Genomic DNA, 19,925 nt, shown 5'->3' with positions numbered 1-19,925 from the left:
CATAGCACAGCTCTCTGCTCTTGTGCCTCCACCTGAAGCTGGTCCCAGGTGCAGCTCAGGGGAGCACTCAGCACACCCTGAATTCTACATCTCCTGGAGTAGGGCCACGCCAATCCTCTCCTTCCTTTTTTTTTTTTTTTTGGTACTGGGGATCAAACTCAGGTCCTTGGACTTGCGAGGCAGGCGCCAGAACCACTGAGCTAAATCCCTGACTCTCTCCTTCCTTTCTAATCACACTCATCTTTGATCCAAAGAATATGGGGCTTGCAGGGGCAAAGCATGGGCCCCTGGGAGCTGCCACCACTAACACTTTAAAAAGAGCACTTTAGGGGCCGGGGATTTAGCTCAGTGGTTCCGCCACCTGCCTTGCAAGCACAAGGACCCTGGCACCGAAAAAAAAAAAAAGCACTTGGGAGCCCTAGGTATGGGGTACAGAGAGGACTGTAACGGAGCAGGGCCAATGAGCCAGCAGGAGGTGCTGGGCAGCGATCTCTTTCCCCACAGTCTAAGCCAAAGTCAAAGCAAAAAGGAAGCACTGTGGAGCCCACCTTTCCCAGGGTGCTGTAGGAATCCACGCCTCCCCTTCTCCATCGCTGGGTACCACATATCTGTCCACGGTAACAGATGGCACTCTGCTCGCTGGTGTTGGGTTCAACAAGTCTGCAAATCCCAGCTGCCGAGGTCCCTGGCCTTCCCGGAACTTTGTTTGTCCTTAGAGTCGGCTGTCTACCTCAGAAGGTGATGGTGGACAGTAGGAAGGAGATCAGCTTGACTGGCCAGACTGGACATCTAACTTGAAGGGGGAAGTCAAAGACGAAATTTTCAAACCCGGGTGACTAATGGTTAGGTCTGGAAACTACCTTTATGCTGGTTTTGGACACACTGGTTGGAGATGATAAAGAGACATCTAAAGAGTCATGGGGAGACACACTGCACGGTCATCCGGACTCTCAGACAGGGTCCTCTCAAGTCACACTCTGGCCCGTCTCCTAATATGAAGGCAGACACGCGACAGGCAGATTTCTTTTACTTAGTTTATTAAAGAAGACAGTAGACTGTTAGGCTGTGCAAGAATGGCAGCAAGTGGAGATCCAGCTCACACTCGAGTGGCATGTCCACCAGCATAGCAACATCTCTATGTAGACTTGCTCCTTCATGTGATGTCAACACAAGCGGCGACAACACTGGCAGAGAGTCAGTAACAGCCTCACGTGAGTGGAAATGTCTGTCTTCCACTCTTCTGCCATGTCTTGACTCTCGTCTCCACCTTGGAAGCAAGTCTGTTTTCCCTTTCTGTACAGAAGAGGCCACCCTTCCCTCCCGTGTCACGCAGAAGGGCTCTCCTCAGTGCACTCAAAAGTGTCTCCCCATGGCAGCCGGGGATTCTCAGGTACTGCTAAGTTGCAAAGTGCTTTAAAAACATCCCTTGCTCAGCCCTCTCTCCCTGACTCTCAAGTAAATAAACACATGGGGGCTTGGCCTGCAACAACAGCTTAGTGTCAGGGTCACTCAAACATATGCAGTCTAAAGGGATGGGGCGGATAGTGACAAACACGGAGCTTGGGAGCCTGCAGAGTTCGGCTCTGGTCCTGTGGGACAGGAAGCAGGCAGGAACACGAGAGTCATTGCTCCTCCAGTGTAGTGACTTGGCGTAAGTGGCTGGGTTTGAAATTTAAACCAAAACCAGAAGTAGAGTTCACCACTTTTACAAACTCCTGAGTCTGAATTGGGGGCCTAACCTTAGTGAAATGTGGGGTCGTTCCCAAAGCTCCCTGAAGGATGAGAGAACTTCTAGTCAGCCCTTCAAGGGCCTTGGCTCTTAGAGCCTCACTGACAATGGGAGAACCACCCACGGAGCCTCCCAAGCCCAAGTCTGAGCAGAGGAACCAGCACGTGAGCCGACTCCTCCCTTTCCTCCTGCTCTGGCAGAGCTTCACTTTAACTGTTACCCAAATGTCCCTTCCACTTCCTCGTGAGACCCTGTGGCCCTCGGCTCTGGCATACATCAGCTTCCACCAACCATAGGCGACTTCCTGTTCGGCTTCCACGGGCAGTGCCCAAGCCACTCTACTAGTGACCAACTATGGGAAGACAAGCATAATGTACAGGAAAGAGTCAGTCCCAGAACAACACTGCCAGGTTAGGGCACAGAGCAGCCACCCTCGGAGAAGCAACCTGGACCAGTGTTTCACATAGCAGTTAGGGGTTACAGCAACTTCAAAAACACCACAAACACACTGAGCCCATCTGAGTGCTTTTCCCATCAAAATACACACTAACATGGGGATGGGAAGAATGTTAAAATGAGTCATAGGAAAATGACTGAACAAGTGAATATCACCAGGCTGGATAGAGGTAAACGCATAATTGGCGTAAAGACTCTTGATATCCCAAGAACGCAGGAACATTCACATTCACATCCACAAACTGTCAAGTTTTCTAATACTATGAATAGCAGGAAGGGTTTTCTCCAGCCCTGAGAAAAGAAACTAAGCCAAGAGATCAGCCACCAGGGAGAGTCCCAGCTCGGTGGCACGAGGGACAGAGAATTGAGCTGGGCTGTGTCTTCACTGGGAACCACCACGATCATTTGACAGGACACAGCAGTAAGAGACTCACATTAAGATGGTTCACAGGGTTTCTGGCCTTACATTAGGGTGGCAGGGGCTCACCTGAGCATGAAAGATCGCACCTGCGCCCAGGAGCTCAGTACCCCAGACCCAGACCTAAGCAGAGGCCAGCAGCTCCTCTACCTGGATACATGCTTATGCCACAACCATGCCTCACTTACACTGTGGTGCAGGCTACACTCAGCCAGGGCCTAAGCCTCAGTCATGCTCTTTGCTTTGAGGCCACTGGGGGAGATGAAGAACATCAGCTTGAGCCACCATCTCCGCCTATGTCACAGTTGTCTCTCTGAGCTCTAGGATGGTAATGACTGCTCTTATGGCCCCCAACGTGCCTACAGAAGCCTGACAGATGCCCCCAGGGAGTCCTGTTCTCTGTGTTTCTTGGTATTTCAGGACCTGGATGGAGAAAACCCCACCCCCTATTATATCAGCAAAGGAGAAGAGAGCTGGCTGAGAGGGGCCCGGCTCAGAGGCTCCAGAATTAAAAACAAGTGGAGATGATACTGGAGATGCACTGTGACCAGAGCTGGTCCTACGGAGAAGGCTGTGCTGACAGAATTCGGCCTCACTGTCCACTCCCCTGCCAGGGGCACTAGAAGCTTCACTCAGGACTGTGAGTCCTGATGGAAGCTGCTGGTGCCCACAAATTAGCCATCACAACAGCAGACTGGACCCATCAACCAAACAGAGGTTGGCCACACATGGACATCAGACAAGTCATTAAAAAAATAATAATTTAGAAAAAAAACCCCCGAGGGCAAAAGTCCTTCACAGGGTGGCTCAGTTCTGCATTTTGTGTGACCCTAGCCCCAAGGCAGAGGACAAAACGTGGTTCCCTCAGGTACCCTCCAGGACAGTGGCTTCAAGGGTCAGGACCTCCTCGGGTTCCTCCTCGTAGTCAGACAAGTAGGACTCCAGGCTGTGCCTGGCAAGCAGTTCCCGCCGGGCCTGCAGCCGCTCGCACCGGGGACAGTGTCCAGACTTGAAGCAGGCTTTATGGTAGCACGCTTTACATTCTGCTCAAGGGAAGAGATAAGAGGGAAGGGAACTTATGTCACCTCAGCTGCCACAGCCCTTTACCACCACAGCCGGTGCTCTGGTGCTGGGACACAAGGAGCTGCTGAATGAACCAAACTGTGGCTAACAGGGGTGGCTCGGGAGAAATAAGTTCACCTATGTTTTAGTCTTGCTTGCCCCAGCCCTTGAACCAGCACCCACCTTCACAGATCCGGCACTTCTGCAGCTCAAAAGGGAAGATGATGTCTTCCTCCCTCTGACAGAACTCACAGATGAAGCCCTTGGCTTGGCAGAGCTGGGAGGAATCAGACAGGCAGCCAATGAGGAACCAGCCTGAGAGGGGACGCCAGGGAGCTGATGGGCAATGCCAAGAAACCCTCGAGGCGGGCAAGGGGTCCTAGTGCCTCCAGGAACAAGAATGAGCTGGACTCCAGTGGGCCAAACGGGGGTCAGGGCTGGGCAGCACCAGTGGGGACAAGAGAGGCTCCAGCTTGGAAAGCCCTGGCCCAGAGTAGCTCTCAGTGAGGAAAGGGAAGGAGGAAGGGATGGTACCATGAGCTTCAGACTCCATGTGCCAGTCTGAGTAAGGGTTTTATTTTGGTACCACTACTAATTAAGACGAAATGTAAAACAAGGCTGTTTCCACAAATCAATACCAGCCTCGAGTCAGGCCAGAGTAAAACACACCCAACTCCCCAGCACACAGGCTTCTACCTGTGCCCCTCAGGAGCTTCAATTCTGAGATTGCCCGAATGGAAACACAAAGTGCTCAGAGGGTGGGATGGAAAGATTTAAAACAGAAGCTCTGCATTTTGGAGGCTGAGCCAGGAGGACTGCCACGAGTTTGAGGCCAGCCTGGGCTACATAGTGAGTTCAAGGCCAACTTGAACTACGTTAAAAATAAAAATAAAAATGGAGTTTCTGAATTTCTGGCATGTTTAATTTACCATGAACAATAATAACTATACTTGAAGAATACTTAAAAGCTTACAAAATGCTATCACAGAAGTTATTTCACCAATGCTAAAAAATACTGAGAGGAAAGAATAGTGTGGACAATATTTTCATTTTAGAGACAAGGAAACTGAGGCTAAACTCAGGGAAAATTATTTATTTTGGTGACACTGACTGAAAATAACTCCAAGGTTCCAATCTAGGGTTCTCTTCCCATACAGGAGAGTTCTTCAGTGGGGCGATGCCAGCCCCAATTCCTGCTCCAATTCTTGAGAGCAGATGACTGAGCTGCTCACAGATTTTGGGAACAGCGCCCCTGTCCAGTTTCACGCAGAGCTGACCAGCCCTTTAAGCTTCCTGAGCAGAATGGCAAGAACCCAGGTCCACCCCACTCCCCAGACCTAAGCGAGGGCTGCTCTGAGAGTCTGAGAGGGCCTCACCATGCACCGCTCCACGTGGGCAGCCCCTGCCTGGGTGAGCTCGGCAAGCCTTGGCCCCAGCTCCCCCTTCTTGGTGGCGGTCAGGTCATTCAGAGAGTACAGGTGGAGATCCTCTGTCAGGTGGCCTGGGACTGTGTCAAAGGAGTCCAGAAGCCTGTAGGTGAGGGGCAGCAGGCGGGGAAGGGAATGAATGTTTTGTACAGTACACTGTAGTAGAAAAAGCCCTATTCAGCCACAAGAGAGAGAAGCTATGAGGGTGGGTGACATCTATGGCCCAAATATTCCAGCCACACCAGCCTTCCCACAGCAACAGGTGTCTGGATGGCCAAAGTGACTTCATTTATAACCTTGTACAGAGTAACCAACGCCAGCTTACAAAAAGTGGTGCCCGCCCTGAACAGAATAACCACAGATTTCCCCTCCACAGAGGGCAGCAACAGAGTTACTGCTGTGGCTTCTCATTTACCACTTCTGGACATTTCTACAAAATCCCCTACTCTCCTTCTCTCTCCTAATAACTTCAGAGCCACCTGCTGAGACGTGACCTGTGGGGACATAACTCGGCTGGAGGACTCGGCCCCGACTTACTCCTTGGCCAGTCGGCACGTCTTGAACATGTTCTTCATGTGGTACAGCTGGACCCGAAGCAGCTGGGGAGAAGACATTGGGGTGGGGGAGGGAGAGAACTGTGTGGTAGAAAGGCCAGTCAGTGCAGGCTTCCCACCCTACTCTCTACTCAGTCTTTCAGTTAATGGAGAAATTCTGTTTTTGCTGTCAAATGCTATCTATAGCTTCAGACCTGCTGTTGTAAGTTTGGGGCTCTGAAGAGACAGGTATCTAGGAAATGGGAGGATGTCAGAAGAGCACAGAAGGCTGGGGTTGTAGCTTGGTGGTGAAGGGCTTGGCCAGCATGTGTGAAGCCCTGGATTCCATCCCCAGAATCACACAAAGAAATGAAGAATTAAGTCAGGTAAACAGAGAAGGATGATGAGATGCTACAGCTCGAAGCCCTGAATGACCATAGAGGGCAGGTAAGGCCTTGGGCAGGCCTTACCCGCACTTGGTTGAGCAGCTTGACCTTCCTGTAGAGGGCGCTGTTGATGTCCTGCACGTTGAAGAGGGGGTCGTTCCAGATCTTGAGGAGCAGGTCCTTGGAGAAATTGCTGACATAGTATTTGCTGAAGTCCCACTTACGCAGGACCCGGGCAGGAATGACCATCTGGGCATTCTCGTGGCAGCACTGACAGAAGTACTTGCCTAGGTACTCACAGTACCGTAGCCGCTTGATATAATCTGGAAGAACGGGGGGTGGGGGGGTGGGGGGGTGGAGATGTGACTTGCCGGTCTGTATATGCATGAGGCAGTTCTGCTGCTCCTCAAACAGTGGGAGGGGACACGCTGTGGCCACCAGCCGCCTGTCTAAGCTCCCTGGTGCCAGCAGAAACCCACTCCTACATTCTGGACACCACACAGGAAACAAAGCTGCCAGAGTCGGCGAGACACACCCTCCAACCGCCCTACTTTCTCCAGCGACAGTTCCCCTCTGATGGTCACCGCTCTGGCTAGTCCTCCTCCCCGCCAGGCCCCTGTTTCCTTCTCTCCAGTTCTTCCCTGTCACCCCCTCTTACTACTCCTGACAGGCCCCTTTCTCTGCGATGTGGGAGCAGGCACAGCCCTTGGGCAGCATGGTGCCAGGAGGCCTCACCAGGGTCAGTCCGGATGCCACATCCTGCACAGCGGTAATTCTGCTTGGCCACAGCGATCTTCCTCCTAGGGAAAGGCAAAGAGGGGTGTTCGGAGGTGGCTGTAGGAGGCCTTGATACAAAGGAGGAGAGTATGACTCGGGGAAGAGAGAATTCACCTGAACCTTTGGACAGAGCTGAGGGCTGGAAGGTCAGGGTTTAGATCTTGGCAATGGCTCTTCCCAGCTATGAGCCAAATTTCTGTACAACAGAAAGGCAAGAGAGCAAGGGGGCAGAAAGGCATCCAACCATCTTACAGAAATGAAAAACCAGTAAGCTCACACACTGACGGGAGAGGGGCAACAGGCTGGGAATGCCAGTGAGGAGTGTAACAAGTTAGCTCTGGGCAGGATCAGAAAGATTAAGAGTTATTGCAGGAAGCGGGTGGAAGCAGAGACCGGAGGGGAGGGTGCTGGTCCTGACATCCCTAGATGTTCCTGGCTCCTGAAGAGCACAGCGTGCGTACTCACGTTGGGGCTGGATGAACATTAAAAATGATCTGAGGCCGGGGTGGGGCCCACTCCAGGTTGCCACGCACACGGATCCGAAGCTTGTAGATGTCTGCGTGCTGCCCATCATCTGGCGAGATGGGCAGGGAGTTGGGGATGGGCAGGAGCTGTGGAGAGAACACGGGAAGCTGGTAATGATGGACTGGGAGCACAAGCTTGGCCCTTGTGGCCATGACAGAAACATTTCAGGAACACCGAAGGCCAAGGACTTCAGGGAATGCTGGCCTCAATACAAGGTAGAAGGCGCCAGGTACTAAAAGTGAGGGCTGCAGACTCCAGGAGGTGAACAGCAACAGCATCCTGGTGTGGTGGCTCTCACCCCAGGAACCCTGGTGTGGCAGGGGGGTCTCAGGCCTTCAAAGACTTTTGCAGTGTCTCAAAGTTGGCTCAAAACAGGAGCTCCAGCTCGAGCTCTGTGAGCAGTCATGTGGCATAAGGACAGTGAACAGTCCATAATATCCTGTTTTGATGATTTCTAGGAAAAACCTAGACAGGCATCCATTCATTAATTCATTCATTCGTCCAATACATTTGTAACAAATGGCTTTTGTGCACAAGGAAAGAAACAGGAGAGCGAAGAACAGCTGGGCCCTGAGCCTACCTTCTGAGGGGCATCATGCTCTGGGACCAGCCACTCCAGCTCCGAGGCCGCTGGAAGCTGCATTCCCTCAAACTGCTTCAGAAGCCCCATGGCCACTGCCTCGGCCGACGTGGAGTGCAGGAAGCAGTGGGAGCTGGGGAAGCAAGAAGCGAGGGAAGCTTAGCACAGGGGAAAGACAGGACAACCAGAGGCTCCCTCAGGACCTGAGAACGTTAGAGGGAGCTGTCCAGCTTCCTTCCTCTTCCTCAGATATGTACATAGTGCAAAGACACTGGTCTTTGAGTCCTAGAACTCGGGTTCAAGTCTCACTACCATTGCAGTAAGGGCTCCATAACTGCCTTTCTCTGGACGTCTTCCAAAATAAAAGTGAGTAAAACTGCTTTGCGGGTTATAAAGGGGCACCCAAATGGGGAATATTTCCTCCTCTAGTTGGGTCTGTGCCATAGCATGTGTTCAATTTGATTTCATGATCAAAAGTCACAATCACCACTCTCTCCCTTGAGCTTTGATCTTTTGGGATCTCCAGTTATGACGGGCATCATCAGAGGAGGAATAATACATGCTGTGACCCTGGTGTCTATGACAGTCCACCCCACTGAGACTAAAGGGCTTCTCTTCATTCCTTCTTCCCGTCACTTGACCCTGCCTCCTCTTGAATCGAGATAGCTTCACCCATATGCCAAGAACTGGGTTTATTTCTCCACCTACCCCCAAGAATACTAAAAAATAAATAAACTACTCACAAGGATTGGGAGGAAACGAAGGGTTTGCTGTTTGAGGTTGTGCTCCGTCGGATGTCGGCATCTAAGTGGAAATGGGAGAGAAGGGAAGCAGGAAATGGAGCGTGAGGAGGGGGAGAATAACAGAACTATCAAAAGTGCTGCCAGGGCCAGGGATTTAGCTCAGTGGTTCCGCTGCCTCACAAGCACAAGATCCCAAGTTCGATTGCCGGTACCAAAAAAAAAAAACCAGTGCTGCCAGCTGAGCACTCAAGGTGGCAGCTCACCACTCCATTCTGTGCAGGGTCGGAGGCAGGAGAAGCTCTAAACACAACTTCTCATTTGGCTCTACTGAAGTCACAAGCAGGCTGAGCTAGTGACAGTACACAGAGCACTGGGAAGGCCCAAGTGGTTACAAGTCCAGGTGGGAACTCAAACTGGAGAGTTGGTGTAAAACAGTGACTGAGAGTGGACATCTTCAGGCACACAGGGACACAACCCCTAGCAAGCAGAAACACAAAAGAGGATGACTCAAATCTCTTGTGGTCTCTGAATTTCAACCTTTCTTAAATGGTCACAGAGGCCAGAACTCTATCTGGCTTCTTTTTCTTGCCAGTGCTGGGGTCTGAACCTAGGATTTTTTCTTTTTTTCTGAGACAGGGTCTTTATGAGTAGTTCAGGCTGGCCTCAAACTCACTATGTAGCTCAGGCTGAACTCGGACTCATGGCAATACTCCTGCCTCAGTCTCCCAAGTGCTGGGATTACAGTCATGCACCATCACACCTGGCTCAAAGTGCTTTTTACATAATAGATTTTCAGCAAATATTTCCTAAATGAATTATTAGTTGACTAAAAGCAATTAAAAGTTTTTAGAAATTTCATCTTGTTTGGGAATACTAAAAAAGGAAAAATGAAAGAAAATCTTAGATAATCTTGAATAAAGTGCTAACCAATTTTGTTACTTTGGAACCAGTCTATTAAAGACACTACACACCATGAGGGGAGGGGCTGGGAAGTCACAGTTGCTAAGGAAACCACTGTCTCCATAAAAGCTACAATCGGGCCGGCCAGGGATTTAGCTCAGTGGTGTGGCCACCTGCCTCGCAAGTGCAAAGTCCTGAGTTTGATCCCTGGTACCAAAAACAAACAAAAAAAAGCTACAATCATGTGCCACACAAAGATGTTTCTGTATATAACAGTGGTCCCATCCAATGATACTGCTCCAGGACCAGGGTAGCCATCTTAATTTGTGTAAGTATGACATTTGCACAAAATCATCTAATGACACATTTCTCAGAATGTGTTCCTGTATTTAATCAAACTATGACAACATTTAGCGATTTTTTCATTCTCCTAGAGAGGAAGTCTTTTTTTTTTCTTTGAGAAACAAATCATTCTTTCCCTTTAGAGCATATAATCAAGTCAGATTTTATCATGTTTAGCCAGGTGTGGTGGTGCACAGGGGGCTGAGGTAGGAGGATCACAGCGAGTTCAAGGCCAGCCTAGGCTACATAGTGAGTTCAAGGCCAGCCTGGACTACACAGTGAGACCCTGTTTCAAAAAAAATTTTTTTTTTTTAAACCATGTTTCTTCCTCTTTCTTACCAGAGGTACATGGCAGGATTTCTTAGCTAATCAGGAATATTCCAAGACTGTGGAGAACCGCACTGTGGGGTAAGAACCTTATCCCAACAGTACCTGGGGACTAAACACCTGTCCTGATCAGGTGCCCCCCTCAGCCCTCCTGGTGCAGTGCTGCATCCTGATAACTCTGGTCAGTTCAAACAGAGGACCAGGCTGACCCAGGTGGACAACTAGTTGAGGGTATAGGTAAAAGCAGACCAGGGCTGCCAGGTGTGGTGGTGCATGCCTATAATCCCAAAACTCAGAAGGCTGAGGCAGGAGGATCACCTGCAGTTTGAGGCCAGCCTGGGTTCCATAGTCCAAGGCTGGACTGAATTATATAGCCAGACTCTGTCTCAAAAAACACACATACACACAAAAAAAACAATGTAGACAAGGTTCTAAAACAGCTAATTAAGGAAAGAGGGAGTCACTTGGGTCAACAGCACTTGAAAAAAAATTCAGGGAAACTCATCTTCCAAGTAAAATTTAACCTAATTATAAAATTTGCTATGGATTTCTTGTACAAAAACAAGTAATTTTCCTCCAAGAAAACTGACTTCAAGTGCTTGAGATGCTTTAGATAGAATAAAGCTATTATTACAGACTGAAAAAATCTGGGAAAATATAAAAACAAACAACAAAAACAATGACATGTCATGAGAATACGCTGTGTGTCCAGATACTGGTTAAAACCAGTTCTTTATGGGCCAGGGATTTAGCTCAGTGGTTCCAATGCCTGCCTTGCAAGTGCAAGCTCCCTAGTTTGATCCCCGGTACCAAAAAAAATAAATAAATAAAATAAAGATAGGAGCAAAAACCAGTTCTTTGCAAAGTCTACAAATTTCTTAGGAAAATCTGCAAGTTTCTTTAAAGAAAGAAAACAAAATGATCAAAAGGGTGGGAGAGGCAACTGACTACCTTCTTGAATTTGGATATAATTTTAAAATTTGTGGGAAATTACAACTCATGAATGTTCCTTTTTATATATTATGGCAGCTTTCAGTGGACTGCCTTTTGCTCCAGGCCGCCTCATCTTTCTGCTGCTCTCTCTGCGATGCTGGAGCCATTTCTGCAGATATTCCTCCTCCACCAGCCAGCAGTGTTCAGTGGGGTTGGAGACGCTGAGGAGGAAGGCGTTCCCCGTGGGTCCAGTGTGCTCTGTCCCGGCTGCCTGCTGAGGGGCACACAACTGACCCCTGGAAGCTGCCCTGGACAGCTTTGCAAAAGAGAGTGCCACAGACAGGACCTCTCAGACAGCTTTCCAGGTAGAGCACACTCCCCACCCCACCCCCACCCTCGGGCTGCTCTTCCCAGTGCCACTCGTGTTTCAAAGCCGAGCATCGCACCACACCCCCAAGAACGGTTTCCAGTGAAGGCTGTTGGCACGGCCACCTCCCTGGGGACAGCATCGCCTGGCACCACCTCAGGGCACCTCTGCAGCTCCGGAGAGCTGTTCTCAGACCTGGGCCCACCACCCTCGCTTATATATGTCCCTTCCCGGCTGTCACCTATGCTTGCCCTTCCTGCATCTCTAGGGCTCTCTTTACTCCATTACTTCAATTCCCCATTAACATTCTCAATATTCAACTTTCCCTGTTGGAATCACTGTGACCTCTGTCTCCTGACCAGACCATGACAGGTTCATATATGCAGGATGAAACTCTAAAAGAATCTGCAAAGGAAGTAAAGAACTGATGAAGCTGTAATAGAAGAGGATGAGGGAAGGGGATTTAGCTCAGTGGTTTCACCACCTGCCTTGCAAGTGCAAGGTCCGAAGTTTGATCTCTGGCACCAAAAAAAGAAAAAGAAAAAAAGGAGAGGATGAAGAGGGGAGAAAAATAAGAGCAACAAATTCTAAACCCAAATAAGGTGAAAAGACTATCTGGGATTGGGGTTTTACAAATGGGATCAGTCCAATTTGCAGACATTAGCAGCAGACAAAAACATAAGTGAAATAAACCAGACACAAAAGATAACACATCACACACTATATGATTCCATTTATATGAAATGTCCAGAAAGGGTAAATCCACAAAGACAGAAGTAGACTAGTGATTGCCTGTGGGTAGGGTAGAAACAGGTATTAGTTGTAATGGGCAGAAATTTAGTGAGGAGACTTGGAGATGATAAAAATGTTCAAAAACTGTATTATAATAATGGTTCCATAACTTGGCAATTTTATTAAAAATCATTGAATCGTATATTTGAAGCAGGTGAATTTTGCCTCACTGAAAACTTGTTTTTTCTTTTTTGAGACCAGATCTTTCTATGTGGTTCAGGCTGGTCCTGAAATCGCTAAGTAGCCCAGGCTGGCTGGCCTTGAACTCGAGGTGATCCTGCCTCAGCCTCCTGAGTGCTAGAATTGCAGGCATGTGCCACCACACCCAGCTCAAATCTATTTTGCTTTTTTTGTGGTACTCGGGATCAACCTGAGGATCAACCTGAGGGTCTTAAGCATGCTAGGCAAAATCTTTACCACTGAAACACATCCCCAGCCCATTTAATTTTATTTTGAAACAGTTCTGGATATTTTGTGTTTATATTTCAAAACTATTTTTAGTAGGGCCAGGGATTTAGCTCAGTGGTTCCGCCACCTGCCTCGCAACCGCAAGGACGTGAGTTCAATCTCCAGTACCCCCCAAAAAACAAAACAAAACTATTTTTAGTAAAAAACTATTAATTTCTTTCAGTTAATGCCCTACAGAAAGCCTTATTTGAATCACAAAGTGATTTCTAAGTCCAAACCTTTACAGCAGGAGCTCCTAATTGTATAATGAAATACCTAGAAGAGATAGCATTCTCAAAGTTGGCTCTGCAAATTCAAAACTTGAAAGAAACACTAAACTTCCTAATATTCTGTCTAGGTTTTGCTGTCTGAATCTGTGGCAATAGCTTAGCGACGGCTTTTAACTACCATTCTTTCTCCATTCCTTTCTAAATTGCCCACCACCTCCATCAGTCACAGGGCTTCTGAATCTACAATTATCAGTGCAGGGCAGGACAGGGACACGCTCAGTGAGGAGGGTTGCTGGAGTGCAACAAGGGAAAACATTGATTACTCCTGCCATCCTCTTCTGGCGGAAGTCTGGCTTTTTCCAACTATTCCTCCAGCCACATACTCTCACTCACCTCGATGGGTAACACGGGGTCAAGTGTGTACAGAAGCGGGCACGCACACTCATAGTTGTGCACACACAAGCACATCTACACTCCAGCAGGGCTACCTGAGAACCTGAAGGCCAGTGACACTGAGAATCCATTCTTTGATGAGTCAGGCCAGAGCCTTCGCTACCATCTGTGTGACAACGATTATTAAAAGGGCAGGAAAGTGATGACAGTGACATTCTACACATGTTCCTTAGACCAGGACTTGCTCCTAAAGATGAAATGTTTTTAGGAACTTACGTTCACAGGTAGGCTCACTAGAGCTTGGAAGACAGTTACTGCTAACTCCCCCAAACCCAGGCCTCAGGCACGTCCAAAGACAGTGGCTCCACCAAGGGGCGATGGTCACAAAATCTGGGGGCATTTTTGACTGTTGGTAGGGAGGGTTCCTGCTGGCATTTAGGGGGAGCCAGCCACACACGACAGCTCCTCCCACCAAAGAATTACACAGCCCAGAGGCCTTCCTTTCAGGGTTTCTGCTCTGAACTGATAAGGAGATTAGCTGATTCCAAGTCTCCCTGGGCCTCAGGGCTGTAGCAAGTTTCCACTAGGAATGCGCTTGGGTCTCCCTCTAGGCAGGCTCCTTCCAGAATGAAGTTTCCCTTGGCTCCTGCTTTGCTTCAGGGACACTGAGTAACTGGATGGACTGCACTACACCCAGTTCGGCATCACGTCCCAAATCTGTCTTAATTGTACCCCCATGGGATTCCGCTGCTCATCCTGAAGGAGAGGGTGGAATGCTCTGATTTTCTTCTCATCTGGACAGCAAGTCAATCACAGGCTGTGCATGGTACATTCAAATATATATATTTGGTCTGTCTCCAGTTCCTCCCCAGAGCTCCCCAAACCCTTGGATTTTTCTGAATGGTAGCAATCTTTTCTTATTCACAAGGAGACCCTCTGACCACACCTGAGGGTGGCTCATGCAATGACTCTGCAGTCCCCTGGATAGCTTCAGATGGGGTTGCCCCAGAAGAATCAACTACAGGAGTATCAGGCTGGAACCCCCACTCCCCCTGCCCTCCTGGGGCAATTACCAAAGTTTGGTTACCAAAGGCTGATGACTGAATCACTCAGCCTATATAATAAAACTGCAATGAAAAACAATGCAGCAACCAGGTGAGGGGAGCACGGTGGTAACCAACCACATGGATGGACTAGGAGGCAGCACCCCTAAACTCCAAGGAGACACATAGGTCCCTAGGCTGGGGACTCTGCAGAACCCTGTCCTCCCTACATCCCTCTTCACGTGGCTATTTATTTGTATGTTTTATAATAAACTAGAATCTTTTTTTTTTTTTGAGACAGGGTCTCACTATGTAGTTCACGTTAGCCTTGAACTCACTGTGTAGTCCAGGCTGTAGATTTACTGTGATCCTCCTATCTCAGCTTCCTGAGTGCTGGGATTATAGGCATGCATCACCACACCCAGTTTAAACTATAATCTTAAATACAGCCCTTTCCTAAATTCTGATGGTCATTCCAGAGAAGTCTCAGACTGGAAAGGCTCCTGAGAACGTGTGCATTTGCAGTCAGTAGGACAGAAGTGCGGGGACGCACTGGTATCTGGTATCTGACACAGGAGTGATCTAGGGAAACTGAGCCCCTCTCTCATGGACCTGTGCCCATTCTAGGTAGTCAGTGTCAGAACCAATTGGAGTTTACCTGTGTGGTGTTAGAGAACTCAAAAACTGTTCCTGGAAAGCCACACAGGAAGAAAAAAAGGACTGTTAAGTGACCACCTTGTCATGCATAGAAATCAACTACATTAAGGAGACCACAGAAGTTGGAAAATACGTGTAAAAATCTGAATTTCTGAATGGGCAAACAACCTGGCTACTTCACCTACAGGTCTTGCAGATGCATGGGTTCTCTAACATGCAACAGGAGAGCTTTTCCTCATGGCATTATAATGTCATGGGGGAGTATTACAGATAGAATTCAGCTCATTAAAGAAATCACCCCTGGGGAAGAGCTTTGGTTGCTGTTTGTCTCACTGGTGGGAAGTTAGAGAAATCTATGACTTGCAGGGACAGAACAGTAACCTGAATGAGAACAACTGCCTTTCCCAACAGGAGCCCCTCCTTGCCTCCATGCTGCCACTTCCAAGAGTCAGGGATTCCATGGAGCAGGTTCATGCTGCTGGGACAGACACAAAAGCCCTACTTTGTAAGCTAGATTTTTAGTTTTCTTTTGATTCTTCTTGTTGTTTTCTCCTAGGATTACAGTAACGCTCCTTCTGAACACTTTGAAGTAATTCCTTTTGTGTCATGGAGCATGGAGACCTGGATTCTAATTTCAAGCGGTGTTGGTCAGCTGGACAAAGCAGGAGGAATTGGAGTGAGAATCCAAGAGGAAGAGGAAGTGAGGAATAAAAAGAAGTGAGGAAGGAGCACAGGGAGACAGCCAGCCCACTCCACCACAGCATTTCCTTTTGGGGTTCTCTTCAGCTTAGAATTTATTTATCTCATTTTATTTCTTATTTGTTTTGTTTTTTGAGACAGAGGTGTGTTACAAGGCTGCCCTTGAATTTAAATTTTAAAGGAGTTTTGTTTTTAGCAAGAGAAGATGCCCTTTATAGTAACCAACATTTCCTAAGGGACCATAAAGAAGATTTTCCACTCTGGAGTCTCATAGCCTATGATTCCAGATGGAAAAAAAACAAGTAATGAAAAGTTTCTTTGGAACAAAAGGTCGCTTCTTACCTTGGATTTCAAGCTCATCAACCTCATCAGTGGAGCCAGAGTCAGAGAACTGTGTGGAATCCCGAGAGCTGAACTGGGAGCTGCTGGAGGTGACCCGAAAGCCTGTTGTATTAAAAAATAGTAACAATAAGTAGGATAGAAAGAGGTCTCCTGCTCTTTCCCCCAACACTTACCCCTAAAAAGGCTGGTTTTGTAACAGGGTTTTACTATGCACCCCAGGCTGGCCCTGATCTCTCAGTGATTCTCCTGCCTTAGCCTCCCTCCTGAGTGCTTGCACCATCACAACCAGATCCCTTAGAAAGCTTCATGTAATACAAGGTCCTACTACTTAGGAAACAAATCTGGAAATAGTCTTAGTTCTTTTCATGTTGGAAGCCTATTTCACAAGGAAGCTATTTCTGATGTAAGAAATAGATGAACTCCAGGGTGACTATTCTTAGTCTGGTTAAAAAAAGAACAGAATAGTAATATCTTTCTGAGAGCAAAGGAATCCCTGGATTAGGGTAACATTCTAAAGGAAGACCAGAAGTCAGGAACAGTGGTGCACGCCTGTGAATACAGCACTCTGGAGGCTGAGGCAGGAGGATTACAGTGAGTTCAAGGTCAGGCTGAGCTACATAGGAGTTCAAGGCCAATCTGAACTAACTAGCAAGACCCTGTCTCAAAAAACAAATAAAAATAAAAGAAATCCAGAAACCAGAATCCCCAAGATGCTGAGCTGTTCCGAAACGTTGAGGAACAGCACAAGGGACCCCCCAGCCCCACTCACTCCCGTGCTCTGTCTCCTGGTACTCAGGGAGCAGGTTCTTGGTACGGATCTGCCGGCGCCGGAGGCGGATTTTCTGCTTCAACTCCTGGATCTCTCGATCACTGTCCTCCTCCTCCACCTCCTCCTCCAAGCACTGGTTCATCATGTTGCACTTCATCAGCTCAATGGCCGCAATCAGAGACTCTGAGATGCTGAAGTGGGCGTTCTCCTGGGCAGCAGGGCACCAAAGAAGTCACTTGGTGGGGCCTCAAGGGACTGAAGGCCTCGCTGCTGAGCACACTGGGAGGTCAGAGCTTCCAGCTGTGCCTTGCTCTTGCCAGAAACATCCAGAGAAAACAAGCTCTCCTACTAGGAAAGCTGGCAGCCAGAAACCTGTTTCATCTTGGATGCTCCTTGATCTCTACCTGCCCATGCCTGTTCCTTCTTCCTCCACTTTCTACAAAAAATGAGAAGAGACCCTCTGCGGGTCAGCCTGGAGCCCCTGCACACCAGCCCTGGTGCCCTGCAAATATGTTTACAAACCAAGGCACAGCACTCCAGGACCACCTTGAAGCTCAGGCCTCTCCAGCAGCAACTCTTCACCATGAAGGTCACACTGAGACACACAGCTGCCAGCAATGCAGCCACACCTGAGGCCAGAGTGGTACACAGCCCGAGCGCTTTACAGATACCCAGAGTCCCCAGATGGCTGCAGCCGTAAGGTACCCCTGCTACCACAGAAGAGGAGGAGCTCCAGAGCTTGTGGCGCATTCTGATGAGGGTTTTAAGTACGAGGCAAGAGGAATTGAGTCAACTTCTGAAGAAGATAAAGCTTGAAATCACCGGGAGCTGCTTTTTGGATCTTATGACTGCTGCTAAAAATATTTTGTTTATGGACCTGATAACATCTAATATTTTTAAACCCAAGCCCCTAGGACACGGTAGCTCTTTGTAGTCTTTTTTATTGTTTGGGGTTTTGGTTTTGTTTTTTGTTAAATACATGGCTTTTTTTTTGGTGCTGGGGCTTAAACTGAGGACCTCACACTTGCCAGACAGGCACTGTGCTGCTGAGCTACATTTGTGGCGGGTTTTTCTTTTTTTTTGTAGTTCAGGCTATGTAAAGTAGGCTGGCCTCATACTTATGGGGATCCTCCTCCCTCAGCCTCCCAAGTCCTGGGTTTACAGGCATGCGCCACCAGGCCTGGCTCTTCTCAGTTTCTGCTTATACATAATTTCCTCTTTGCCTCTAATTAAGCTGGAGAAGCTTGGGGAAAAGGTTGAAAAAAAGATTAATAAGTCTTTATCTAGTAAAGAAAAAAAAAGAAGAGTGCCCAGGAATTTCAAGCAGGCTCTTTCCCAAAGTCATATACCTGGGCACATAGTGGTAAGGTAAATGTAATGTCTCAAAGCAAGAAGATTTTTTTGTAGGCCATAAAATATTGCACAGATATTATTACATGTATGAGCCTTAGAATAAAATACATAGGTTGATTTTAGAAACAGTATTTACCTAAGGTTCCAGGATCAAAGGAATAATAATTATGTAGCTAAAATTCAATGTTTTTCTGCCCAGGGTAGCTTCTAAGATAAAATCACTAATATTTTCAGAGTGTTTTGTTTTGGGTTGTGTTGTGTTATGTTGTGTTGTTTGTAGTACTAGAGATAGAACTCATGGCCTCCTTGTGTTAGGGAAGCACTCTATGACTGGATAATATCCCCTGCCTTTAAGAAAAAAATTTGGGGGGTCTGGGGATTTAGCTCAGTGATTCCAGGGCCTGCCTCACAGGCACAAGGTCCCAAGTTTGATCCCCAGCACCAAAAAGAAAAGAAAAATTTTTTTAATCTTAAGATGAGGCTTCATTAAATGGTCTAGGCTGGGACCAAACTTGTGATTCTCCTGCCTCAGCGTACTGAGTAGCTGGGATTATAGGCATCTGCCACTGTGTCCAATTAAATGGCTAGTATTCTGGACCCAATGAAGAGCACATGCTCCCTGAAGTTCCCCAGAAACAGGAGTTGCTGAGCTCACCTTACTGCAGTCTATACCTTTGTCATGGCTGTGTCCCTGAATCCTCACTGGAACAGCTGGCACCAAGACCTGCAGGCCAGGTCTCAGTGAACAAACTCTCTGTGGGTCCCTCCACTTCCTCACCTTTTCCAGATCTGCACAGCTGCCGAAGTCCTGCTCCGAGAGGTAGCTGATGAGGGACTGTCCTTCTGATGGTCTCCGGAACATGCCCTCTCCCGAGCCCAGGCACTGGGCACCTTCTGTGGGACAACAGAGTGGGGATGTGAAAAGCTCTGTCCCAAGACTGGGGTCTGCAGCAGCCAAGCTTCTTCCAGAAGTTGGAAGATGGTGCCACTCAGGAAGCTCTCGGGTCTCACCAGGCAAAAAGGAAGTATCTACCTTCTACCTGAACCACTACAATTCTTAGTCCCAGAGCAACAGGCTTGGTGCCTACTGAATAAATGGAGAGAGCCCAGAGATAATCCTTGTACTGTCTAAAAGTACAGACTACATATTCTCCCATGCTGCTCCACAAAAAGAAGAAAAACAAGAAAGTTCAAAAACCTACTACGAGCAGGGTATCCCAGCACTCAGGAGGGAAGAGCATTGCCATGAGTGTGAGGCCAGCCTGGGTTACATGAGTTCAAAGCCAGCCTGAACTACATAGTAAGATGTCTATAATAATAATAATAATAATAATAATAATAATAATAATAATAATAATAAAAAAACAACTTGGTTAGGAAAAAACACTAACGGCTTCCTCCTGTGTATGATGCCCACATGGAACCTGTCTTCTGGTAATTAAATCTAGATACACAAAGCCCACTTTTCAAGCTCTCCCTTGCCTACTCCATCTGGATCAACACATATACGTACCATGATGACACCCACAACCTCAGAGAGGGTGGGACCCTAAGTCAGAAGCAGCCATAAGAAATACCAGGTGAGTGTGATTTCTCACACCACAGTGACAGGGAGACAGACGGCACACTGTGTGCCCCACATGGAGTGCGGATGACCCCCGAAACTCACCAAATCTAGGAGTATCAGCCAATTTC

General features: G+C 48.1%; 1 protein-coding gene across 6 annotated transcripts in view; it reads right to left on the bottom strand.

Annotated features, from left to right (window-relative positions):
* Window positions 1-1,020: 1,020 nt before the first annotated feature.
* Rubcn (rubicon autophagy regulator) overlaps window positions 1,021-19,925 on the bottom strand; it is a 66,769-nt gene continuing 47,864 nt past the window's right edge. For all 6 annotated transcript variants that reach the window (XM_004834671.4, XM_004834673.4, XM_004834672.3 and 3 more), the window contains 12 exons: window positions 19,009-19,124; window positions 16,878-17,085; window positions 16,109-16,210; window positions 8,637-8,697; window positions 7,894-8,026; window positions 7,254-7,399; window positions 6,747-6,811; window positions 6,096-6,334; window positions 5,630-5,691; window positions 5,042-5,195; window positions 3,849-3,942; window positions 1,021-3,646 (listed from right to left, as the gene is read on the bottom strand). In XM_004834671.4, the coding sequence (XP_004834728.1) occupies window positions 3,468-3,646; window positions 3,849-3,942; window positions 5,042-5,195; window positions 5,630-5,691; window positions 6,096-6,334; window positions 6,747-6,811; window positions 7,254-7,399; window positions 7,894-8,026; window positions 8,637-8,697; window positions 16,109-16,210; window positions 16,878-17,085; window positions 19,009-19,124 (1,559 nt within the window). In that variant the 3' untranslated portion in view covers window positions 1,021-3,467. The remainder of the gene's footprint in view (window positions 3,647-3,848; window positions 3,943-5,041; window positions 5,196-5,629; window positions 5,692-6,095; window positions 6,335-6,746; window positions 6,812-7,253; window positions 7,400-7,893; window positions 8,027-8,636; window positions 8,698-16,108; window positions 16,211-16,877; window positions 17,086-19,008; window positions 19,125-19,925) is intronic.

Source organism: Heterocephalus glaber, unplaced genomic scaffold, assembly GCF_053883595.1.
Source record: "Heterocephalus glaber isolate CG9 unplaced genomic scaffold, H.glaber_assembly_v1.0 deba00001504, whole genome shotgun sequence".
NCBI classification, from domain to species: domain Eukaryota; kingdom Metazoa; phylum Chordata; class Mammalia; order Rodentia; family Bathyergidae; genus Heterocephalus; species Heterocephalus glaber.
The sequence above is the reverse complement of the archived record's forward strand: the minus strand, read 5'-3'. Positions and strand labels throughout refer to the sequence as shown.